The following is a 26,655-nucleotide window of genomic DNA, read 5'->3' on the forward strand; positions in this document are numbered from 1 at the left end:
ATCATTACACCAACGTATTCAGCCATCAAGATGAACTCAAAATGCCAAAAAAGAGGCAAGGTTTTGAGCTGAAGGGTGGGCTTGTACTAGGTCCTCATAAAAAACTTTTAAGTGACAGCATCTTTTAGAGAAAGTTTTTCTGTCCCTGCTTGTAGCGCTGGTATTCCTAGCATGTTGGGAAGGAGAAAGTTTAGGAATTACCGAGTAGTTACAACAATGTTTAAACAGCCTATATCTACAGGAGTGGCACTCATAAGATATCACTCTAGTAACTACATACCAGTCATGAAGTTCTCTTCAATTCCCCTGTCACCGTTCTCTAGCACTGCTGGTTGAGAAGCTGCAGCACCTGCAATAATCCATAACTAACATTAAGCAAAGGTAATTTAGATGGCTGCAACAGCAATATTTCCAAAATAAAAGGGCGACGTGGAGCATCTACTTCCACCTCATCAAAATCAATTTAAATTTTAAAATCTAACATAGTAAACTTCTCGACAATGACCGAAAACAAGAATTTGGCTTATGATACCCGCCATAGCAATTATGTAAGCAGTTAGGAGGTGTTGCTATTTAACACGAAGGCTACACCGCAAGACCACAGTGGCATCTTATGAAGTTCTCAAATTTGGGAATGTCGATATAGCCTTACTGTAGCCAGCAGTTCATAGAGCATTAAGGCAGGTGCAATCACAAGGATATATTTTAAAAACTTATAAACATAAACTGACAAAGTCCATAGATTTGGCTTTTTCTCCTAGAAAACATTAGTGTGTTAGTTACGTATTTGATGTTTAATGTTTGTGAAATTTTATTTTGCAAGAGGATTCATTTACTTATTTACAGAGTCATGATTGTTTGACATTACCGTTTACCTGTGCTACTTTCCTTTAAATAAACCATTAACACATTGTGAGAGTGATAGAATGCTTTCAGCACTCTATATTGTATGGGTGCATACATGGTTAAAATTCACTCACTTGTATTCTTACCGTTTGCAGTGTTTTATGATCATTAACATGTATTCAGCAGAAGCATTTAAACATTCATTATAGGGCAATGTTATAGTATGATTATGTATGTTTCGTAATGACTGCATATATAAGGCGCAGGACAGTCTTATAGCCACATAATGTAACTGTGTTTGATTTAAGTTGCCCGAATTCATAGGCCCAAGACTGTAGATGTTTTGGCACCTCCTTGGCTTCTCAAGAAATAAATAATTAAATGCATGTTTGAGAAATAGCAGTGTTCTCATACTACTGCAGGTGTCGGAATGCCAACTCGTTATTTTCAGATTGGAAAAGATGCAAGGGATGCTTTGAAGAGGGTTGGAAGCGAGAAGGGAGGACGCATTTCGTGTCTGGCTGGCCTGGGCGCCTAGGTCGACTTGGTGAACAAAGAAAATTAATTAAGAGATCATGCATTCGCCACATAGAAAAAGTTGCAATGGAAAGTTTTACTAGGATGACTCCGTAACAAGCGAATTCTATATTGTATGATCCGCAGGGACAGAGACCCTAGTCTTCTGCTAGCTTTCAGAGAGATGGGAGCATCTTAGAACTAGCTCCTAGCCTTAAGCATTTTAACCCATTTGAAGTGAGTACTTCTTAGGAAGTCAACACGTGCTGACACCTTTGGGAATTGATGGAAGGGTATGAGATAGCATCTCCCTCTAGTACAGCGTAGGGACAGGTTTGTTTTAATGAAAAGAGATTTAGACACTATCCCCATCTAAACGTTTCAGGAATGGCATCACACTCAATGGCATGCCACTAGATACTGTAGAATCCTTTGATTATTTGGGCATCCGGATTAACAATTCGATGAAATGGAACAGTCATCTAGCTAAAATGCTCCTTAACCATAAGAAGGTGGCAGGGGCAATTTTAAGAGAGCAGCGGCTTCCCTTCAGTAGACCAGTAGTCCCGGCCCTCGTGGTCTACGATGAGAAAGCTTTACCCTCAGCACTATACGGGTCGGAATTATGGGGGTTCGAAAATATCAGTGACCTGGAGAAATCCGAGAACCATTTCCATAGAGGACTGGTTTCTCTTCCATCTTCCACACCCCTGATACCACTTCGTAAGGACCTGGGTAAGCGCTCTATTAAGGATATAGCAAGACTGCGCCCGTTGCTCTTCTGGGTTCGTTTGAGACACATCCCGGAATTGGCCAGCTATGCCGCTGCTTTGAATGAGATCATTAATTTAGACACAGGTAATAAGATAAAATGGATTTGTAAACTAAAGCAGTTGGTCACAGAAATTGGTTATGGGGAAGCATGGTCCAGCCAGATTCCACCTGCAAAGCAAATTATTAATAAAGCTTATTGGGATTGGGTGAAGGGAGAGGAAGCTCGAAACCCCAACCGAGGGATCCTTACTGATCAGTTTCTGGAGCACAAGCTTGATGCTAAAACTGAGCAGTATCTCGACTTTATACAATTCCCACGAGATAGAATGCTCTATATTAGGCTCAGGTTAGGTACCCTCCCGCTCAACGTTTTGGTAGTAGGTTGGAAAAAATCAGAGCGTAACATCCGCCAACTGCCCTGGGTGTTACGCCCCCAACGAATCCATCTCCCATTTCCTCTTTGCGTGCCCGGTCTATAGGGCGGCAAGGAGGATATGGTTTAGCCCAATCTGCAGAAATCTGGGTTTTGTGGATTATAGGGTGGCGCTACGTACTATTCTAACAGATGCCTCTTCCCTTGCCATGGTCTGTGGGGTAGCCAAATTTCTGGGGTGCGCCTGGTCGACGCGTACTAAATTGCTAAGGCCTAACAAGAGCTAGGCCTTTAGAGATATATGCTGTATTTGTTCTGCTTCAATAGGAAGTGTTTTTTATGGTTTTTTATTTGTACATATTCCCTTTTTAAATTCTTATTTTTATATTGTCACATGTTGTATAATGACGGGTTTTTATTGATGAACCAATCATGCTTGTACTTTTATGATATTTTATATCGAATAAAGTATTATACTACTACGATTTAGAATCTGCATCCATTTAGAGTTGTATTCTGATTTTGGAATTTACTATTATCTTCCTTTAAATGCCGAATCACTTATATTCGTAGAATTGGCTCTGTATTGATTTTTCTATATCTATATATGTTAATTTTGAGATGTGTATACATATTATTCTTGGCTTTATAATAAATTGACAACCCCAAAGTTGGAGTCTGAGGTCCTTTCAGGTATGTAATTTTAACGTATTGTTATGAAGTGTTTCTTCCCCTCCATCACTTTTAGAAGGTAAATAAATGACCATTGGCGCTAAATTCTATGAAGACGACAAGGGTGTAATTTAGCGTAATCAAGAGCAACGACAGACTTATAGATGTGTATGTGTAGCAACAGGCATGGAAATGGGTAGACCACCTTGTTGTTCTGATCTATGTTCAATTATGCCCACAAGCACACCCCCTCCCCAGCCACAAAGAATTTAGGATTAGTCCAGTTACAGTTTTGTTGCAAATTGCACTGAAAGGGAACTTTTTAGATATTAATTAATTAGCTTTGGCCCCATTTGATGAATCTGCACAAACGTTAGCAAAGAATTATACAGTCACTCAAGATCAATGCATTATTATTTCATGTAGATTTATTACTGTGCTAAAGGGAATAGGAGGGAGTTATAGGGTAGGGAACAAATTGTTTATTGTACATTCAATCTCTCGTAGGAATTTTTGCTCTCAACAAAAGCAAAAAATTGTAGACCAAGTGACAAACTTGACAAAATCGCACAGCTTTTTCTTTCAAAAGAAAATTCTAAAAATAAGTATCGCAATTTTAGAGGTGTAGTTTGTACGCCTCTTCTCATACCACCATTTTAACAGAACTCAGAATCCGATTGGTTGAGGCATGTTTGTCACCCGACATTTCACTATTCGTGAACTCACTCCCCCAGTTCACCAACCATGTCATGTTGTACAAATGTGCGGCTGCGGTGCAGTATACAGTACAGTGTAGTATGGCCGGTCACGGCATGGTATGGCCGGTCGCTGCATGGTATGGTATGGCCTGTCATTGTATAGTATGGTAATGAAACCAGGGTTAAAAGCCACAGGGACAGAGGGTGGAAGGAAGGGGGAGGGGTCAAAAGTCACATGGAGGGTGAGAGGGAGGTGGTCAGAAGCCACTGGGACAGATGTCAAAAGCCACAAAGACAGGGGGGCAGAAGGGAGGAATGTCAAAAGCCACAGGGACGGAGTGTGTAAAAAGCCACAGGGACAGAGGGTGGAACAGAGAGCGAATGTAAAGGCAATAGAGAAGGACAGAGGAAGAAAGGGCATAACAGGAATATGATGTCTGCACTACAACTAAAATGAAAAAGTCTAAAATATTTAAGTGACCCATGCACTATTAAAATAAACGTTCTCAAATGTGTGTAGCGTTTGAGCAGTAACAAAGACAGATAGGGAGATAAGGATCAAAGCCCACAAGGACGAAGGGTGGGGGTTAAAGGTAACATGCACGAAGGAAAGAGAGGAAGGGGGTGCAAAGGCAACACAGAGGCACGTCTGTCATACAACAAAATTCTAAAAAATATAATGAACACACGCAGTTTGAAAATAAACTTTCTCTGTCATAGTGAAGCGGGTTTGAAGCAGGAGATGAGTGGGATAAAATGGACAGCCTGCAAACACCTCCAAAAGAAAACAAGCGTATGCAATAGGTCTCGCATTTGCGAGACTTTGAGCTATTGACATTGCAAATGAAAATGCCTTTTATTTATGTGTTGGCTTTTAAAATAGATACATAAAAGGCAGTCATTTACCATGCCAATAGCTTAAACTCTCGCAAATGTGAGACCTATTGTATTGCAAATGCTTGTTTGTATAAGAGCCCCATGCTGCTCATTCATTTTAATGCCGGCCGCGCCCCTTTCTTTAGACAAGCCGCCATTGAAGTGAAAGCGAGGTATGGGGCAATTTTAGACCCAAAAAAAAAAAAAAGAATGTCACGTTGACAAATGCTTTTTTTTTGTGTTGTAAAAGAGCCCCAATCCTTGATTTCATTTTATTAGCGGCCGCACACCTTTCTTTAGACGAGCAGCGTCTCAAAAAAAGGGGCACGGCCGCTAATAAAATTAAAGCTTGGAATGAGGCGCTTTAGGAATAAAAGAATTATACGCCCGCCTTCTGCGCCGCAAACAACAAACCTAAGGCATTGCCGTCAATATAGATCAGCTGAGGTGTGCCGTGCTATGAAAAACCAAAAAGAAAGTGTTGCAAGAGAGCGTGAGAGAACCAATTAACCAACTAGTGCTCAGAGGCTGTTATTGAAACCTATCGGGTAACAGTACTTGTAACAGGGGATGTCCTCATGGGAGGTTACAAGATGAGAGAAGTCGGTACTAAAGAGGGACTACTAAGCCTATTGACCAATGAAAAGCCACAGTTTACAAAGGAAAGTGACAGGAGCCAATTAAAAAGATAGGAGGAAAGTGGGCAGCGCTTCAAGTCTATACCTGAATACAGCAGGTTTCGAAGAGACAGAGCAAGCGCTGCCTAGGCAAGAACTAAAAAAAATAGGGCAGCTCCCAAACCACAACAAGTGGAAGGGCACTCAGTGGGAACAAAGGCACATACTTTGGCCATGCATCACAGGAGGGATAAACACACAGATAATAAAACTAGAGCACACTAACCAAACAACAGCACAGACATAAGAGGGATGAAGCCAACCAATGTTAAGCAATGGGCGGACTATGAGCCCCCCTTTAAGTAAACAAAATCTCCTGCAACCACCAGCAAATGCACTGTCTGAGGCGAGACCTAAAAAATAACTCACTTGCCTTCAGAAACGCCTTTTCTGGTAGAGACTCTAACTTGTGAATTTCCGGCAGGCCCCAGACTGGATCTGGAAACTTTAATAGCAATTCTTTCACATGTCAACAGGAGCCATCATGCCACTCCACTTCAGGGTCACTAAAAGACTGTCAATTTTGTGCGTTGATGGCAGTTTCTTTCTGATCTCAGTCCATACAGTCTGACTCAGAGGCAATGAGATCAGATGTGCAGTTTGCAGATGTTTTCACATCTGGAATCTTATTAATGTATTGTAGGAGTACATTCCACAGATCGGGGAACAGGGTGGGTGAGGAATCTGCAGTTGGATATAGGTTCTACTGAGAAAATCGTTACCAAAGGTAAGTAACTTGTACTCCTGATAGAGACTTCTAATTGCAGATTTCTCACCATGTGAATAGATATCAAAGCAGTACTTCCTTAGTTGGTGGGTCTGTGGATTGACTCGGACCAGGAAATCCCAGACAAATCAGGTTGAATACCGATTGGCCAGACCTGGTTGTCCTGGCAGTAGTGCTTTGTGAACGTGTGGAGGGGACACCCACGTAGTGGCCTGGCAAATGTTCATGACTGGTACAACATGCACCAGCGCCATAATAGCAGTCTTTGCTCTGGTGGAGGGAGCATCTAACCCTTCTGGGGGCTACTTGCAAGCTAGCCCGTAGCAGCTCTTTATGAAAAGCACAACCCATCTGAGATGGTCCTCTACTGCACCACCTTACCCCTTTTAACCCTAGAAAAGGCAACAAAAAGCTGGCCATCTTGCTGGTATTCTTTGGTTCGACTGATGCAAAAACTCTTAGGGCCAAGTCAGTGAAGCGGTTCCTGCACCTCAGGCTAGGGTGGGGTGGGGGAACTTAGAAGGCCAGCAGAGTAATGGATTGCCCTGTGTGGAAAAGTGTAACCAGCTTTGACAGAGGCGCCACCTTTGTTCATTCCGTACACGCTAGTTCTCTCGACAAAGTGCATGGTTGTTGAACACACAATACCTCGAGTTTTCTCACTCATCTAGTAGATGTGATTATGACAAGGAACACCTTGATAGATTGGATGCGCAAGGGGCAACTGTGCATAGATCCGACTAGCATGCACATTTGCAAAGTGAGAACATAATTAAGCTCCCACTAGGGAATCACAAAAGGTTGTTGTGGGAACATGTGGGTGAGTCCCTTCGAAAAAATGCATAACAATGGGTGAATTAAAGAGGGACCTAACCTGCGACAGGATATCTATTGTTCTGCCTTCCCCTGCTCGAGCATGTTTCAGCAGCAGGAGGGCAGAAACATGTCCCTGGTCGGCAGCAGCCATGTTGCGCTGTCTGGGTCTAGAAGACTGGTATCGGGAGCACTGAGGGCCTCCTGAAGGACCTTTACAGGGCATGGAATCATACCTCCCACACCGTTTATGGTGTGAGGTTATGATTCCAACATGTTTGATACCAAACATGACAGTTTGTTAAAGCCAGTTTAGAGATGGTCATCGCGTAATGACACAAGGCCACTATGTATTGTATTGTAATTGCATTTGTATAGCGCTTACAACCCACGACAAGGCGTCGAAGCACTTTTTTCGGCGAGTAGCACGCTACTTCAGGACCCATAGAGGATTAGTGTTGAATTAGTATAGTGAAGCATGCAAATACATTTTTAAGTGGTGGATAGGTTAGTCAGTTATTTGGATTCGGAAGGATAGCAGAAGGATAGAAGAGGAAAAAAGGTTTGTATTTATATAGCGCTTGTTAACCCTGATGGGGTGTTGAAGCAAGCTACTCGGGAAACCCATAAAGGATTAGTGGTGAATTAGTATGGTGAAATATGAAAGTAATTTGAGTGGTGGATATTAGTCGGTTATTTGGAGTGAGAAGGATAGCAGAGGGATAGAAGGTGAAGAAAGGTTTGTAATCATATAGCACCTGTTACACCTGGTGGGTGTTGAAGCGCTTTGCTGGCGAGTAGCACACTACTCCGGAACCTATAAATGATTAATGATTGAAAATGAGTATAGAGAAATATGAAGTAATTTGAGTAGTGGATATGTTATTTGGATAGAGAAGGGTAGGTGGCGGGATAGAAGAGGGAAAGAGGTTTGTGTTTATATTGTGCTTGCTACCCCTGATGGGGTTTTGAAGCTCTTTTTTGGCGAGTAGCACGCTACTCTGGAACCCGTAAGGATTAGTGTTGAATTACTATGGTGAAACATGAAAGTAATTTGAGTGGTGGCTATGTTAGTCAGTTATTTGGATTGAGAAGGGTTGGAGAGGGGTAGAAAAGGGAAAAAAGGTTTGCATTTATATAGCACTTGTAACCCTGATGGGGCGTTGAAACACTATTGGCGGGTAGCACGCTACTCTTGAACCCATAAAGGATTAGTGGTGAGATAGTATAGTGGAATATGGAATTTGAGAAGTGAACATGTTAGTCTGTTATTTTGATTGAAAAGGACAGTGGAGGGATAGAAGAGCGAAGGATTTTATTTCTTTTTTTCCCTTTGATTTCTTTTTTTATGTCATAGCAGTAGGAGGAGGCTTTTGTACAAGTAAAAGGGTTTTTTAGAGGGGGAAGAGTCAGAGGGAAGAGTTTAGAGAGGTTTGGTTTTGGGGGATCGTTATAGTAAAAGAGGTGTCAGATGATGTATGGAGGGGTAGAGTAGGAGAGAGTCTAGAAAGGGTTATTTTGGGGATCATAGTAGTGGTACGGGGTTTGGGATAAATGAGAATGTGGATGTAGAGGATATATTGATAGATCTCTAGGGTGAGAGATTGGGTAGTGCATTGGAAAGGGTAGTAGAACGTAGTTTGAGATGAGTCAGAAAGTTGGCTAGAAGATATATTGAGAGAAGTACAAGCTGAGAAATAGGGTAGTGTATTGGAAATGCCAAATTCGAAGAAAGTGATAAATATATAGATCCATAAGTACAGTGAATGTATATAGATGCATAAAGGAGGTAAGTATATGTAGATGAAAGATATTGATAGAGGTAAAGGATGAGAAATAGGGTAGTGTTGGATATGCTTTTTCAGGAGAAAAGTAACAGACACACAGATCCAAGTACATGGAGGTACATATATGCACAATGGAAGCAAGTACATGTAGCCCAATGAGGATTTTTTTTTTTTACATAATTATTCTACATGTTTATACAAAGCAATACACAACGATAGGTACATATATATAGTAAACAAATTGTGGGTGGGTATTACTGAATGGGAACATGGGCAGCATTTCTGGCCCTGGTCCCGACCAGTTTCAAACAGGCAACTGCCCTTGTCCTCTCCACCCTTAGCCTCGACGCCCAGGCTGAGACGCCCTAACCCTGGTCTTTTATTGCCCTAGTAATCAGGTGACCCCTTCAGCCAATGGGTACCCTAGCCCTAACACTATCCAATCACAACATTACTCCTAAAATCTGGAACCAGTAGGAGACCAGGACCTTACAGCCAATCTTAGCCCTAGTCCAAGCAACCAATCAGTTTAAAAAACCCTGATCTCTACGTCCAATTGAGGCCCTAGCCTTACCAGTAGTCCCAACCAGAGTCCAAGCAACCAATGGCACAGGAAGCCCTAGTCCCTACTTCCAATAGAAAGCCTAACCCTGCTCTTAGTCCCACACCTAGTCCAGCAACCGATCTCACCAGAAGCCCTAATCGCTACTTCCAATTAAAGGCCTAACACTAGTCCTAATCCCACCCTAGTCCCAACAACCAATAACACAGGAAGCACTAGTCCCTACTCCCAATAGAAATCCTAGCCCTAGTCCCAACCCTACATTGATTGAATCACAGACCCTGAAATTAATCAGAACCCTCAAATACACAACCAATGAGGGCACCAACCCTAATCCAATAGAAAAACCTGATACAACCACCAATCAGTGTACACATGTACCAAACAATAGCAGACTATATAAGGTCCCAGCTACCTCAGACAAAGTTTGCTGGCCAGGGAGTTGGAAGCTGCTGCTCTATTTAGAAATCTCCTAGGAGACAAACATGCTCAATCCACACTTTGGACTTCTGCAGGTAAGGGCATAACAAACTTGTCCTCTAACAATACTGTTTGAATTAAACTTTACTCCCTCTCCTGGACAAAAAACTAAGTGCACAGTCCCTATTAAATACAGTTTAAACAGCACACAGCAGATTACTGCTGTCTCAGAGCACCCTCTGATGTAGAATATCCCTGTTGCGGGGGGGAGGGGGGCTGGTTTAACTGACTTGCTAACGCAAAATGGTGGCTGGGGGTGCACTGCTTAACATACAGGTCTTAGCACAGAGAAAAGGAGAAATTTGGAGGGAAAACTGGTAGTCACTGGGTATGAGAGGGGAAAAACTACCACTTCCTGGACTCTGCTCTCTGCAATCTTGGGAACAGGTAGGCTGAAGCTCACAAGGTGTCGGTACGCACGATGGCTTTTGTACAGCGGCAGCCCATGAGCAGTTTTATCGGTTGGGGCTGTTTTATAGGGCTTAGGATCAGGGACAGGTGTACTCCTGGTCCAACGCTTTTTGGAAGACTCCAGGGTGGCCAAATTTTGTTCAGCCTCCAACTCTGATCCAGATTCATTGATGTAGATTGATGCCTCCTGGGGTACCAAGGCAGCTTCTACCTCCTCATCCGGCTGGCCGAAGAGGTCAGGTGTCTAATTTGTGTGTCAGAGCTGCATTTCTGGGTGCCACGCATGTTGCTCTCAAAGGGTTTTAGCAGACCGAAATGACCTGCAGGCCTCACAGGTACCTTCCCGATGGTGGGGCGAGAGGCATAAGTTACAGACTGAATGTTGGTCGGTGTGAAGGTATTTCGAATGGCATTTCGGGCAAAAGCGGAACAGAGTGCATTCCATCAGCAGCTCATTTTTCGGTTAGAGCCGTTTGATTTGATAAGGGCCCAGTCGGACGTGGCTCATAGGCCGTCGAGGCGAGTCAAAGGACGAGACCAGCAAAATTGTTCTTTTGCTCTCGGAACACAAGGAGTGACTATGTGATCGAGACCATACCGTTGAGTGAAGGGATCTACTGCCGAAATGAAGGGAGCCTGTAAGAATGTCGAATCGGAGCGCGAGAGTACATCCGAACCAGTCGACGGAAAGAAACCAACAATCTAACAATAGAGTTGATGCCCAAGCGCAGCATCACCACACAGCCTTGTGACTCGAAAAACTTTAACAAAAACAAATTGCAATCATATGAGCCCAACACTAGATGGCAGACTCCTGCTAAGCATGCACATCTACAGCCACACGTCTCAAACAGATTATTTTCCTTCACCAAGTTTTCTATTTCAGCCTCCATTGCCCTCTTCCTCCCCTCAACCTTGATGATATTGGGGGTTTTAGGTTCCCCTCAGACTATTTCCTTCTCAAATGCTTGCCCTGCCTTGCCTTTCGGCATTTAATCAGCCTCAGAAGTCGAGGTGCCACCTTTCAGCATATCCTTATCCGTGAGTTTTTCTTTACAGGATGGGAAATGTCTAGAGCCCCTTCAACTGTTTTTCTCTTTTCCGAGTCGCAGCCTTCACTTTTTCAGACTCTAGATTTTCGCTCAAAGGCCTGGTCGAGGGCACCATAGATGTGCGCTTGGATGCCTTTTCTTTTGGTGTATCTAATGCTTTATGTGCATGTGACACTGTGGCTTTTGAGGTTTGTCAAAGTGTTTTTTTTTACCTTGTATACTTAGCATTCTTGGTGTTCCTTCTGACCACAATTTTAAATAAATGTCTTTAGTTATGGGAAATGCGAGGTGAAGCATCTGCAATGAAATTGGACTCGCATTACAGAAAGTTTGAGCTACCGGTGTTGCATTATTATATGCAACGCCGATAGGTCAAACCTCCAGCAATGCAAGATGCATCTTACCTTCAGGATCCCATGAGTTCTTCAGCAGGCCAGTAGAAAAGGACTTAAATACTCCTCCTCCAGATTACGACATGTATCGTAATGGCTGATGCACTTACAACCCAGGAGAATGGACTACTAAGGTTGTAGGGGTGTCCTGCTCATGCAGGTGCACCCTTACACTTAGAACCGAGCACTCTGCCTTTAGGATTGAAAGGACTGCTTTAGGGGTGACAAAGGTTTTAAGTGCAGTAACCTTAGCTATAGGGAAAACAATATATTTCATAAGTGGTGCTAGCACCAGCTTATAGAGGCTGCAATGGAAGGCCTCTAGTTACATTTTGAGTGGTCTCCCATGGGTGGCATAATACATTCTTCAGCCCATGGGAGACCCCTGGTGTACCTATGCCCTGGGTACCCAAGTACTTACCATAACCAATTTAGGGGAGAAAGTACAGACACTGGGGTCCTGATTATCAGGATGCTAGTTGACTAGTCCGAAAATAGCAAAGCAACCGGGCAAAAAGTGGGGGTAACCATGTAGAAGGATCCTACCTTCCTACAATCAGCCATTACAATATATAGAGGGGCCATCCTTACGCGATGACCATCACAAAACTGACTAACTAACCCGGTCATGTTTGGTATCAAACATGTTGGAATCATACCCCCACACAGTAAACAGTGTGGGAGGTATGATTCCATGCACTGTAAAGCTCCTCTGGGAGGCCCTCAGTGCTCCCGGTACCAGTCTTCCAGAAACAGACAGCAAGCTAGGGCTGCTGCTGACCAGAGACATGTTTCTGCCCTACTACTGCTGAGCCAAGCTCGAGCACAGGAAAGCAGAACAGTAGATATCCTGTCACAGGTAGGAGTGACCACCTCCCAGAAAGGGTTTAGTGTATTGGGGCAGGGTGGGGGCGCTTGCCAGCGTCACAGACTGCTTGAAGGGCACACTTGGTGCCCTCCTTGCATACTCCGGTTCAAACCAGTTCAGGGACCGGTTGTCTTCCGCTCTGGCGTGAAACTAGACAAAGGACATGGGAGTATCCTCCCTACTGTACAGCCCCTCCTCTGGGAAGCATCTCTGAATAGTCCCAACCCTCTCCTTAGGGTACTTAAGGGCTTACCTCTGGGTGGGTCCCTAGATTCGTCGTGGGATTAGATTCTGATCAGACACCACTTCATCTTCGACCGTCTGGGCACTCTGGACTGCCCTGGGCACGGAGACTGCAACTGGGAAGACTCCTGCTGCTCCTGGTCTCGTCGTCCTACTCATCCGCTGCAATGTCTGTGCTCCATACAGGATTCTTCCAAGGCCTGTGGTCATCCAAGACACCCGAAGGAATCGCCCTGGAAGTGAAGGAGTCACTTCCCTGCATCTGCAGGCACCACAACCAAGCTGACCGGTCGTCTACTCCTGGGCTCCTATGGACTCCGAAAGGCTCAGCAACACAGGAAGTGGTTAAACAAGTCCCTCGAGGCCTGCACTGTCTTTTCACCGAGTGTGAGGCCAGTATCCCTTACCGGAACCCCAGGAACCAAACCGCTGTGCACCGCGTCAACTTGCCGATGGAAAGGTTTGTTGGTTCTCTTCCTCAAAGATCTTCGGGCTCCAAGTAGCCCCACCCTCAAGCATTTCCTGTGGCCAAGATCTTCGTCCTCACCGCATCTCATGTATCGTGAGCCTGCATCTTTGGTGAGCTGATAGAGGTCCTTTTGAGACTCCAGTGCCTCCGGCCTGTGGGTCTTCTGGAGGGTCTTCTTTTGCTTCAGTGGGCTTCCATGATACACGGGGCCTACTCTCACCCTGCTGCTGGCGAGTCCCTTGGACCTTGCTGGTCCAGACAATTCACCTTTTTCGCTTTCCACTTTGATTGCAGTTGGTAAGGCTTGTTGGTGCTCCGGGCGGACACCGACCTCTCAACATCTAACGTGGGACTGCTTGTGAACGGCTCCTGGTCTTCCACAGCATTGCCTGGTCCACATAGAGGCAGCACCAAGGTCACCGTCAGCTCTCCTGCAACACCAGACACCGGTGGGCATACATCTTCAGTGCCTCCTGGTCACTGAGTGGCACAGACTCTCTTCCCTCTGCTTGCAGGTACTTCTCATCTTGAATCCACCTTTCGGTTTCGCTGGACACTTTCAGCTTCTAAAGCAGCAGCATCTTCCTGAAGTCCTCCATTGAGTTTGACTGCAGTTTCTGATGCCTATTTACACCTATGCACCGGCTTCCACGGAGTAGGTATCTTGGTTCCTAGGGTATCCACAGGGGGTGGCTCTCCAACCTTCTGTCTTCCACAGGGTTTCTTCAGGTTCCACTGGGAAGGGTGCTTCTTTAAAATTGCAACTGCGACTTACCCATGGACTTGAATTGAGCACAAGGTCGTGTTCTCACTCTGCACACAGCCTCTGTGGGGTTCCTGGTTACTTACATCGGGTGGTTCCTGGGGTCCCCAGCACTTCTACGTCTTCTGGGTATAATCTTGACTTCGGTCATGGTTCGCATACCACTATTTTAGTATATAGTTTGGTTCCTCCCTGGTGACCACCGTGTATATCGTGCTACTTACCGGTTTCCTTTGCCGAATATTGTGTATTTCTCCGGGTAGGTAATACCTATATGTGTTATTGAGTGTCTTATAATAAATACCTATTTTTATAAATACATTGTGTGGTTCTTTATCACTTAATCTATACCAATAAGATTACGTTCTGGTAAAATAAGCTGCTTTACACTCCTTCTGGACTAAGCCTGAAGGCTGCTCTCCACAGCTACCACTTGGAGCGCTTTCTAAGGTTCTCTAAGATCACTAAAATCACCATAGTGCTGTCTGGATCAGTGCAGAGTGCTACATTTACATAAGTGAGCACCATATACTAAGTCAGCCTCCTACAGGTAGCCGGAGGCATGGATAGCTGCCCGCATGGGGAGGACTGCAGAGTGGTGCCAGCAGACGGGAGGACCTCTGTGAGGTGGTTCCTCGGGACCGGACCTGTGGCGCTGAGAGGAGCCGGGCAACTGACGCCTGGGGCGAGGATTTAGCAGCGGTCACCAGAACGGCCGGAACTGGTTGCAGCGCAGCAGCCTGGACTGAGGAAACATACCCTGCGGCCCCACTCTGGTGATGAGTGCCACTGAATCCCAGGACTGTCTCAGTGACAGCCGGAGCAGCGGAACACTGCAAAGAGCATCTAAGAGACCGATACATCCGGAGACCGGATTGGAGCCGGGTTGGCACGCAGCCTACCCCCGCGACCGCAGTGAGACCTGAGCTCGGCAATGGGGTGAGTAGGGCTCTGCAGCCTAACCCCAAACTATACAGCTTGGGATCGGTTAGCTCAGACTCCCTAAAGATTTGGAGCCTGTGACAGTGAGTGGTGCCCCTCCACCCGCCAAATGCTCAGGAGGCAGCCAGACACAGGGTTGGTGCCTGATTGCCAAAGAGGCAGTTGCTGACAGCAGCAAAAGAGGGCCCAAAGTGTAGGAGGACTTGATATGACTGAGCCCAAGACTATTCCCTGCGTACCTGTGTGGTCCTAAACCATCTGTGTGGCTCCCGTAGGGTCTAGAATTGATACCTTACTGTACTTGGTCACTGGTGAGAAGACTTCTGAGAAGTCAGCGCCCGGTGGGATGTGACCAACCTATTTGGGGAGACCCCTACAACAATGGTGAGTCTGTGCCTCTGATACTGCTGCGGGAAGCTTTCAGGGCCAGTCGAACTGAGGGAACGGACGCTGTGTACAGATACTGTTGGCGACTGAGGGAGAGACAGACAAGTGCGAGAATCTCAGCGTGCCCGAACCTGCTGACAAGTGCACAGTGGTGACCCTCCCCTCGGTCTCACCTTAACCCCTTGGGTGCCCTGGACGTAATGGTTACATCCTCTGCTGTGGCGCTTCTGTGCTGAGGACGCAACCATAATTTACGTCCAGACACCTAACCATGGGAGGGGGGGGGGGGGGGGGAGCGCTGGCTCTCCCCTTGTAGGGCACCCACCCACATGCCCCCAATGGGGATGGCAGCAGAAGCACTTCCGCTACCAGCCCCGGCGATCTGATGACTTCAAGTACAGCTAAGGACGCTCTGGAAGCCATTTGCTTCCAGCGCGTCCAGGGAGAGGACCTGTTTTTGAGGAGTCCCTCTCCAGGGTTCAGGAATACAGAAGCAGGGGGAAAGAACTTTCCCCATGCACCTGTAGAGAGCGGATTCCTGCTCCACGAGCGCGGGTGGAGCCGCAATCACGGAGCAGGAATCCACACCACTAAACACCAGTGGGGCAGGTGTCTCTAAACCACCAGGAAACATGTGTGTGTGATATGTAGTTTGGCTAATAGCCTGAGTTTTGGCATTTGGCTGGCTGTGTGTGGATTGGTGAATGACTGGCGGTGTGTGTGGCTGACATTTGGATTGTGATGTGCAGACTTTAGAGTGTTTGAGAATGTTAACTGTTATTTATTGTCATCATTTGTGATCACAAGGTTTATTTCTCCTTTTTATTCCAGGGCAAAGCTTTTGCTTTCCTCATGCTTGAGGTTTCGACACTGGTAGATCTACAGTTTGTGTAGTTGCAAGTGTTTGGTAAGAAAATAGTTTTTATACTATTTGCTCCAAATGAGTATCAATGACCTGCATGAATGCGTGTTTTGGAAATGCAGTAATAGCCTATTTAGCTTCTGTCTGAATATGTGTGAAATTTTCCTTGCATTTGTGCACAATGTGTATTGTAGTTTGAGTGTAGTTTTCTTTTGTTTTTTCTTTTCTAGTCAAATAACGGTGCTTGCTATGTCTGTGCAGTTAGGTGCTGGTGAATCTAGCAGTCTTTAGCGAGTGAGTAGTATTGTTTTACAGTACATAGGTCTTTGTGTGCTTGGTATTGATTGACTTAACCTTGCAATTGCTATATGCCAATAGTTCTACTTTTAGTTTTATAAATCTACACTGTATTACTTATTTTACACAGTGTTTGATATTGTTGACTTGCATGTCAAGTTACTTTTCTTGGTAACGATCAGGACTAGCCGCAGAATGACTGCTCAGCAGGTTGTTGGTATGCTTTTTGAGTCTTCTTCTGACCATTATTAGGAGACTGACTCTGCATCTGAGGAAGGTAAAGGTTACCCAAAAGAGCTGGTTTGAAAATAACTTGAGAAGGGGGAGTGCAGTGCCTTGCATAGTAATTAACTTCTAGCTCTGAAATTCTCTCACAGGAGGGATGTCTAAATGCGGACTACCATCCATGATGAAAGTACTTCCCCTGTGACCTTATGGGGTCAGGTGGCGGAAGTGCACAAACCGGTGCGCATTTTAGACTACAATAAGCAAATGGGTGGTTTAGCTGGAGTAGATCAGAGGTTGAAACATTTCACTGCTCGTAAGGCGTACACTTAGCATAGGAAGTTGGTTATCCATTTATTACATTTAGCAACCTCCAATGCTTTTGTTGTATTTAAGGATTGTTCGCCAGAGTCAAAGATGACATTTGTTCAGTTTCAGCAGTCTCGGATAGGCAGCCTTGTTCTAGTGGAACAGGAAAGAGTTCCTAAAGAAGCAGTGCTGGAGGATGTGGCTAGATTGAAAGATCGCCACTTTGCTGATCACATTACTCCCATAGTTAAAAAACCAATTCCCGCTATGAAATGTAGAGTGTTACCGAAGAGGTATCCGGAAGAAGAGTTGCACGCACTGCCCCCTAATGTCCTAAGCCTGGGCTGTGTGTGCCCATATGTTTTAAAACTGTACCACATGGAACGGAGTTACTGGTTGCAACAGTGAGCATAAAAAAAAACTGACTGGTCTGTATCATTTTATATTTTTTGTTAGGATTTCATGGTTGGCATTAGTGTAATGTATTTAGTTAGTTATTGGGTTTGTAATCATACTTTTGTATCCATTGCCAATTGGTTTGGGTTTTCTTTTTCGTATAAAAAAATGTGATGGCAGTTTAGGCGCACAGGCGCGTGGCCGGCAGTGCGCGCGCGCACAGGCGCTGGGCCGGCATTGCGCGCGCGCACACACAGGCGCTCGGCCGGCAGTGCGCGCGCGCACACACAGGCGCTCGGCCGGCAGTGCGCGCGCGCACACACAGGCGCTCGGCCGGCAGTGCGCGCGCGCACACACAGGCGCTCGGCCGGCAGTGCGCGCGCGCACACACAGGCGCTCGGCCGGCAGTGCGCGCGCGCACACACAGGCGCTCGGCCGGCAGTGCGCGCGCGCACACACACAGGCGCTCGGCCGGCAGTGCGCGCGCGCACACACAGGCGCTCGGCCGGCAGTGCGCGCGCGCACACACAGGCGCTCGGCCGGCAGTGCGCGCGCGCACACACAGGCGCTCGGCCGGCAGTGCGCGCGCGCACACACAGGCGCTCGGCTGGCAGTGTGCGCGCGCGCACACACAGGCGCTCGGCCGGCAGTGCGCGCGCGCACACACAGGCGCTCGGCCGGCAGTGCGCGCGCGCACACACAGGCGCTCGGCCGGCAGTGCGCGCGCGCACAGGCGCTCGGCCGGCAGTGCGCGCGCGCACAGGCGCTCGGCCGGCAGTGCGCGCGCGCACAGGCGCTTGGCCGGCAGTGTGCGCGGACTGGAGCCTGGCTGGCAGTGTGCGCGGACTGGAGCCTGGCTGGCAGTGTGCGCGGACTGGAGCCTGGCTGGCAGTGTGCGCGGACTGGAGCCTGGCTGGCAGTGTGCGTGGACTGGAGCCTGGCTGGCAGTGTGCGTGGACTGGAGCCTGGCTGGCAGTGTGCGTGGACTGGAGCCTGGCTGGCAGTGTGCGTGGACTGGAGCCTGGCTGGCAGTGTGCGTGGACTGGAGCCTGGCTGGCAGTGTGCGTGGACTGGAGCCTGGCTGGCAGTGTGCGTGGACTAGCGTTTGGCTGGCAGTGTGCGTGGACTAGCGTTTGGCTGGTAGTGTGTTTGTAGTGACTTGCTGCTGGTCCCTACATGCTCTGCTAGCCAAATGCCAGTGCGCACACACTGTCAACCGCCAGCCGGTGTGACTGCTATGTCACTTCACTCACGCTCATGCTAAATCCAACCACTATGCGTATCTACTTGAGCAATAGAGGAGTGTGAAGTAATATTTGTCTTTTCAGTATTTCTCTGCCAGAGTGTACATTGTCTCTACATTGTCTGTTGATGAGTGTTGTAATGAGCTAGTCCCGGGGCTGGCGGTGTGAATGGCCTTGCGTGAGTCATGTATGAAAGGTGTGTGAATGGCCTGTAAATAGGTTGGTGCTTTGTCGCAGCTTTAATGGTCACAAGCTGCAAGTCAATAGTTCATTTTTTGGAACTTTCAGTTATTAACAGTGCATTTCACTTTTGTGGAATCTCTTGTTAAAAAATGTAAATTTTGAACCTTTCACTCACCCTCGTGCCAAATTCAAACAGTATGTGTGTTTACTTGAGGAATAGATGGATGGGAAGAAATATTTGTCTTTTGTTTTTCTCTGCCAAGGTGTACATTGTCTCTAGGGAAAATCTACCAATTCTAGGTATTATCGTAAACTAAAAACCCAAGGGAGTACAGAGTGGTGTGCCTCTTGTGGATCCCAAGTTCTTACCCACAATGCCATGCAAACCTCAAAATGTGACTGAAGTCACACATTTTCCATGCATTCCAGTGCCATATTCTTCCAGAACCAGAATTTTTTTTTTTTTTTTTTTTAATCCTACCACTCTGTGTTCCCCCATGTTTCCCAATAAAAATGCTACCTCGCTTGTGTGGGTGTGCCAAGTGTCCGCGACATGGAAGGGCCCAAATCATATACTGGAGGCATAAAACATTTTCGATCACAAAACGACCTGGTTTTGCAAGGGGGTCAGCTGCATTGTTGGTCCCAAGCTCAGTGGCCATCTAGGGATACCTAATAAAACCAGACAGTTTTGAAAACTAGACACCCGGTGGAATCCAAGGATGTGTGGCTTGCGTGGATCCATTTTCTTACCCAGAATCCCTGGTCATCTTCAAATTTTGCTATACATTTTTTGCTTTCTGCTCACATTTTTGTGTGCGATCACCATGCTGGCACAAATTTCCTACCAACCAACGCTCCCCTCGGTCTCACCAGTAAAATGATTCAATATGGCATTGAGAGGGACACCCGTAGGTGTAGTTGAAGTGCTGACCTTCTGACCTATGTGTGACTACGAAGGCGGCGCCCCCACAATGTAACATGAAGCCTGTAATATAGCATACCTCGGGTGGTGCAAATAGCTCAAGGGAACTGGTAGGGTTTTAGTATTCACCCTGCATCCAAAATGTGTTTATATCACTAGCTATAATTATTTTTGGTTTAAGTGCTGACCTTCTGACCAATGTGGGACTACGAAGGCGGCGCCCCCACAATGTAACATGAAGCCTGTAGTATAGCATACCTCGGGTGGTGCAAATAGCACAAGGGAACTGGTAGGGTTTTAGTATTCACCCTGCATCCAAAATGTGTTTATATCACTAGCTATAATTATTTTTATCCTGAAGAAGACCTAAGACCTATTTTAGGGTAGCATAGGGGTCGAAACATGTTGGTAACAAAATAATTAACCTGAGGTTAAGTGATTCACTGGTTTTCACGCTATTACCCACTGTTCGAGTTTTTAACCATACCAGAGGTACTCTTTATTAAAATAGGTTTTGAGTATACCTCTAGGTATTTTTATTAATTTATTTTCCTGCCAAATCAACAGGACCCCAGACATTGTCCTGGCAACAGATTTCTAAGAACTACCAAGGTTATGGGTAGCTGCCCTCGGTTGAGTCCACTCGGGTGGCATTGTTCTTTCTCCAGTGTGAGAGGTCGTCAAATGATGAAGAATGCCTTCATAAGTAAAGGTTGAGACGACCTCTCAAAAATCTTTTGATGACCCTCTCTGAAAGAAGTCTTAACTACTAATGGGTAGCAGGGACATTAAATAACCTCAAGTAGTTTTGTGTGTCATATGATAATTTAATTCTCCACAGTACGTTTTGGGCCATTACCTGTCACGGGCAGTAGGCCTACCCACACAAGTGAGGTACCATTTTTATTGGGAGACTTGGGGGAATGCTGGATGCGTGGAAGTTGGTGGCTCCTCACGAATTTCAGAACTTTCCATCACAAAAATGTTAGGCTAATGTGTTTTTTTTTTTTACAATACAATGTTTGAGGTTTGCAAGGAATTTTGGGTAACAACCTGGTGAGAGCCACACAAGTCACCCCATCCTGGATTCCCCTTGGTGTCGATTTTTAAAAAACATTACGCAGCTTTTCTAGGTTTCCCTAGGAGCCGGCTGAGCTAGGGTCCAAAATCCACAGTTAGGCACACTGCAAAAAGGGTCAGTTTTCACTGGAAAGTGGTGAATTCATATTGCGTTTTGGGTTGTTTCCATTCCCTGGCACTAGGCCTACCCACACAAGTAAGATACCATTTGTATCGGGAGACTCTGAGGGAAAGCTGGGTTATATTTTGTGGCTCCCCGCAGAGTCAAGAACTTTCCATCACAGAAATGTGAGGGAGATGTATTTTTTTTAATTAAGTAAAACAAATTTTACAAAGTTTGCAGTTTCCAAGGGATTCCGGGGTAACAGCACCGGATGAGAGCCACACAAGTCACCCTATCCTGGATTTCCCGGGGCATCTAGTTTTCACAAACATTTACAGGTCTGCTATGTTTCCCCAGGTGCAGCTGAGCTAGGGCCCAATATCCACACCTAGCACATTGCAAAAGAAAAAACTATTTTCTGTGGAAGAAATGTGTTCATGTTGCAGTTTGGGCAGTTTCATTGTGGCTGACACTTGGCCTACCCACACAAGTGAGGTACCGTTTTTATCGGGAGACGTAGGAGAACAGAGGATAGTAGAACAAGTGTTATTACCAGTTGTCTTTCTATGCATTTCTGCCTTCTAAACGTTAAGAAAGTGAGTAAAAAAAGGACACATTTTGAAATATGCCCTCAAATTCACATGCTAGTATGGGAGCCCAAAAAATTCAGTGTTGTGCAAATAACCACTGCTTCCAAAATCTCTCTTGTTACCATTTTGGAAATACACAAGTTTCCTCGATACCCATTTTTGACTGTATATTTTACCAAATGAATTGCTGTATACTTGGTACTCAATGAAACATCATTGCAAGGTGCAGCTCAGTTATTGGCTATGGGTACCTCAGGTTCTTGGTGAACCTAGAAGTCTTGTATATCCCCACAACCATAAGGGTCCAACAGAAATAACTGTATAATGCTTTAAAAAAAATCAGCTATAGTTAAAATAAGCTACAGGTGAAAATGTAGGTACAAATGGCAGTTTTCTTTTCAACTCAATTTCAATATTTTATCATTTCAACCGTTACTTTCTATAGGAAAACCTTTAAAGATCTACACAAACGACCCATTGTTGAACTCAGAATTTTGTTGGCTACTGTTAAAAAATGTATAGCTTTCCAGGATCCAGTATAGGTTTCACACCTATTTCTACCACTAACTGGAAGGAGGTTGGGGCCGGTGGGGGTGGGTGGGCTGCTGAGGGCAATGGGCCACCAGGTGCTGTCCCATGCGGTGGGGGAGGGTCCGAGGACCTCAGTCTTTTCTGAGATGAGCTTCAGGCAGCTGCTGTTCATCCAGGATACGACTTCCTTCATTCCTTCAGCTTTCAGAAAGGAATGACATCCCTTGAAAAACCAGATGTTCTCAGCCAGACGTGGAGACGAACCGCCACTGTCATGAAATCGCCCTATCTAGCGAGTCCGTTGTATCTAAGCCACATTTGATGTGGAACTTAGCTGCGTCCCTTCCGTCCGATATAGCTTGGGAGACAAGAGCCAGTCCTCCTCCGGGACTCTGGGTACCACTTGCGCTACCGTATCCCATATGGAGTGGGAATAACGGCCCATGAGGCATGCAGTGTTCACTGACCGCAATGCTAGGCTGACAGAAGAAAAATGTCTTCCTAAAGTTTTCCAGCCTCTTAGATTCCCTGTCGGGGGGTGCGGAAGGGAATGCCCCACGAGAAGTGGAAGCTTGGACCACCAAGCATTGGGAGGGGGGGTGGGTGGTGAGGAAAGTTGGGTCGCTGTGCTGGGTTTGGACAATGTCCCCACAAGGAAGTTTTTCAAGGCCTCATTAAAAGGCAGTAGGGGTTCCGTACTAAAGACCGCAGGCTGCAGGACCTCTGTCAAGACATTTGTCTTCAATCAATCAAGGAATTTGTATCGCGCACTACTCACCCGGAAGGGTCTCAAGGCGCTTGGGGGAGGGGGTCTGCTACTGCTCGAACAGCCAGGTCTTGAGCGGTTTCCTGAAGGCGAGGTGGTCCTGGGTCAGCCGCAGGTCGATGGGCAGAGAGTTCCATGTCTTAGCCGCCAGGTAGGAGAAGGATCTTCCTCCGGCGGTGGTTCTCTGGATGCGGGGAACGGCGGCGAGGGCGAGGTGCGCGGATCGTAGCTGGCGGGTGGGCGTGTAGAAGGTCAGGCGGTCGTTGAGGTACCTTGGGCCCAGGTCGTGGAGGGATTTGTGTGCGTGGGTGAGGAGTCTGAACGGGATTCTCTTGTTGACAGGGAGCCAGTGCAGGTGTCTCAGGTGGCTCGCGATGTGGCTGCGTCGGGGGACGTCCAGGATGAGTCGGGCGGAGGCGTTCTGGATACGCTGGAGTCTTTTCTGAAGTTTGGCTGTGGTTCCGGCGTAGAGGGTGTTTCCGTAGTCTAGTCGGCTGGTGACGAGGGCCTGGGTGACCGTCTTCCTGGTTTCGGTCGGGATCCATCGGAAGATCTTGCGGAGCATGAGGAGGGTGTGGAAGCATGATGAGGAGGCGGCGTTGACTTGTCTGGTCATCGATAGGGAGGAGTCCAGGATGAAGCCCAAGTTGCGTGCGTGGTCCGTTGGCTTGGGTGCGGTGCCTAGGGCCGGGGGCCACCAGTAGTCGTCCCATGCGGAGGGTGATGGTCCAAGGATGAGGATTTCTGTCTTGTCTGTGTTCAGTTTCAGGCGGCTGATGGTCATCCATTCGGTGACGTCTTTCATCCCTTCGTGTAGGCTGGCTTTGGCGGTGTCGGGGTCTCTGGTGAGGGAGAGGATGAGCTGGGTGTCGTCGGCGTAGGAGATGATGTTGAGGTTGTGTTGGCGTGCGATGGCGGCGAGGGGTTTCATGTAGACGTTGAAGAGGGTGGGGCAGAGCGACGATCCTTGCGGGACGCCGCAGATGACTTCGGTGGCCTCAGAGCAGAACGGAGGGAGGCGTACTCTCTGTGTTCTGCCGGCGAGGTATGAGGTGATCCATTCCAGAGCCTTCCCTTGGATGCCGGTGTCGTTGAGGCGTTGGACTAGGGTGCGGTGGCAGACAGTGTCAAATGCTGCGGAGAGGTCCAGGAGGATGAGCGCCGCTGTTTCCATGTTGTCGAGCAGGGCTCGGATGTCGTCGGTGGCTGCGATGAGGGAGGTCTCGATGCTGTGGTTGGCTCTGAATCCGGACTGCGATGGGTCGAGGGATCCATTCGTCTCGAGGAAGGCGGACAGTTGCTTGTTGACGACCTTCTCAATGACTTTGGCAGGGAAAGGAAGGAGCGAGATGGGGCGGAAGTTCTTGAGGTCGGTCAGGTCCGCTGTTGGTTTCTTCAGCAGGGCGCTGAGCTCGGCATGCTTCCAGCTCTCCGGGAAGGTGGCTGTGTCGAAGGAGGTGTTGATGATGTCTTGGAGGTGGGGTGCGATGGTGGAGTCTGCCTTGTTGAAGATATGGTGGGGACACGGGTCGGTCGGAGATCCGGAGTGGATGGTGTTCATCATGCGGGCCGTGACTTCGGTGGTCACCTCGGTCCATGTCTGGAGGGTGGCGGCGGGGTGCGTGGGTTCTACCGATGGGTGCGGGGGTGGAGCACCGAAACTGTTGTGGATGTCGGCAATCTTGCGGTGGAAGTACGAGGCGAGGGAGTCGCAGAGGTCCTGTGAAGGAGTAATGTCGTTGTTGCCGGTGCTGGGGTTGGAGAACTCCTTGACGATGTTGAAGAACTCCTTGCTGTCATGGGCGTTGTTGTCCAGTCGTTCCTTCAGAGATTTCTTCTTGGTGGTGCGGATGAGCTGGTGATGTCTGCGGGTGGCGTGTTTGAGGGCGGTCATGTTGTCGGTGGTTTTGTCGAGGAGCCAGGCCTTCAAGGATGCGGCAGGCCTTCTTGGAGTCCTTGAGTTCCTCGGTGAACCAGGGGGCCTTCTTGCTTCTGGGCCTAGTGAGTGGGTTCTTCAGTGGGGCGAGGTCGTCGGCACAGGCGGTCAGCCACTGTGTGAAGTTGCGGGCTGCTGCGTTGGGGTCCGTTGTCCTGACAGGTGGGCTCTGGCTGAGGGAGGTGGCGAGCTGGTCGGCGGTGATCCTGCTCCAGTTTCTGTGGGGAACCGGCTTCGGGTGGTGGTGGACCGTGTTCTTTCTGAAACTGAAGTGGACGCAGCTGTGGTCAGTCCAGTGAAGTCCGGTGGAATGGCTGAAGGTGATGTGCTTGCTAGATGAGAAGACTGGATCGAGCGTGTGGCCGGCGTAGTGGGTGGGGTTGTTGACCAGTTGCTGGAGTCCCAGGTTGGCGAGGTTGTCCAGCAGGGCGGTGGTGTTGCGGTCCTTGTTGTTCTCCAGGTGGAAGTTGAGGTCCCCGAGGAGGATGTAGTCGGTGGATGGGAGGGCGTGTGGGCTGATTAAGTCCGTGATGTCTTCGCAGAATTGTGTGCGCGGTCCCGGGGGTCTGTAGATGAGGGTGCCTCTTAGGGTAGTCTTGGGGTCGGTGTGAATCTGTAAGTGCAGGTGCTCGGCGGTGTTGAGTGAGTCGATGGTGTCAGTCGAGATGCGAATGGTGCTTTTGTGTACGATGGCGATACCTCCTCCGGTCTGGTTGATGCGATCCCTCCTGATTATCTTGTAGCCGTCCGGGATGGCGATGGCGATGGCGGGGGCTGAGGAGGCGTTCATCCAGGTTTCCGTGAGGAAGGCGACGTCTGGAGATGCGGTGTCGAGGAGGTTCCAGAGTTCCACGGCGTGTCTGTGGATGGAGCGGGTGTTGATCAGGATGCACTTGAGGTGGTTGCTGTTGTCCGTCTTGGTGGGCGCGGTGCACGTTCGGAGGCAGGAGAAGTTGCATGATCGGCAGATGAAGGGTCCATGAGTGCGTTGCGGGGATGCTCGGTAGCATCCGGGGGTTCGGCCGGTGTTGAGTGCGTTGAGTGTGGCGGCCTTGTAGGACCTGCGGGGGGGGGGGGGCGGACGCGGGGGCCAGGGGGTCTGGCGCTGGGCGCAGTCCAGGCGCGGACGGGCGCAGATGGGCTTACCTTTGGCGCACCTTCGGCGCTCAATCGGTGCTCCCGCTGCGCGGTCGCTCAGGGGGCGTCATAAGTAAGGAGCCGGGAGGGAGGGTCAGCTGGGAGCGGGGTGGCCAATGGGCTGCGAGGGGAGGCGGGTCAGTGGGGTCAGCGGCGGGAAAAAACGAGGGAAGCTACCCAGGGGCAGCGGCGGCGGTGAGAGAGAGCGGAAAGAAGGGGGGCAGCGGTCGGCAGGGAGCAGGAGGCAGCACCTACCGGGAGGCGAAGGGCAGCGGCGGTGAAGCGGAATCGGCGTCAGCAGCAGAGGTCAGGCAGGCAGCAGGAAGCGGCCAGCAGCGGCAGAGCAGGGGTGAGGAGCGACCGGCTGTGGGGCCACTGTAGAAAGCTACAGGTCGGCGACCTCCGAAGCCCTACGCACCACCATGGCAAAAGATGCTCCGTCCTCCGTAGCAAGGGTAGGAGCGGAAAGCATGCCAGAGTCTGGGAAGATAACAAGACCACTGGCCTCACCCAGTCCATGTCTTGCTGTTGAGGGATTTCTGAGGGATCCTGCCCCCCTCCCAATCCTCTTCCTCCATCCCTAACCCTTCAGAATAGGGCAGATAAAACGGCATGGAGCTCAGTGTCATCGGGAATGAGGATCGGGGAGGCGCCGCTGGTGGGCTCCGACGACGCAGAGGGCGCCGGACGCCAGGAAAGGTGGCTGTGGAGAAGCGACCGGTGTTGGTCCAGACCTGGGAACG

The 26,655-nt window shown here is 48.2% G+C and overlaps 1 protein-coding gene across 50 annotated transcripts in view; it reads right to left on the minus strand.

Annotated features, from left to right (window-relative positions):
- Window positions 1-26,655, minus strand: part of MAP4 (microtubule associated protein 4) — a 1,793,677-nt gene that overhangs the window by 1,358,801 nt on the left and 408,221 nt on the right. For 40 of the 50 annotated variants that reach the window (XM_085628692.1, XM_085628691.1, XM_085628680.1 and 37 more), the window contains one exon: window positions 281-349. The exons of the other annotated variants lie outside the window; for them this stretch is intronic. In XM_085628692.1, coding sequence (XP_085484818.1) covers window positions 281-349 — 69 coding nt within the window. The remainder of the gene's footprint in view (window positions 1-280; window positions 350-26,655) is intronic. 50 annotated transcript variants of the gene reach the window in all.

This window comes from Triturus cristatus, chromosome 10 (assembly GCF_964204655.1).
Source record: "Triturus cristatus chromosome 10, aTriCri1.1, whole genome shotgun sequence".
Lineage (NCBI taxonomy): Eukaryota > Metazoa > Chordata > Amphibia > Caudata > Salamandridae > Triturus > Triturus cristatus.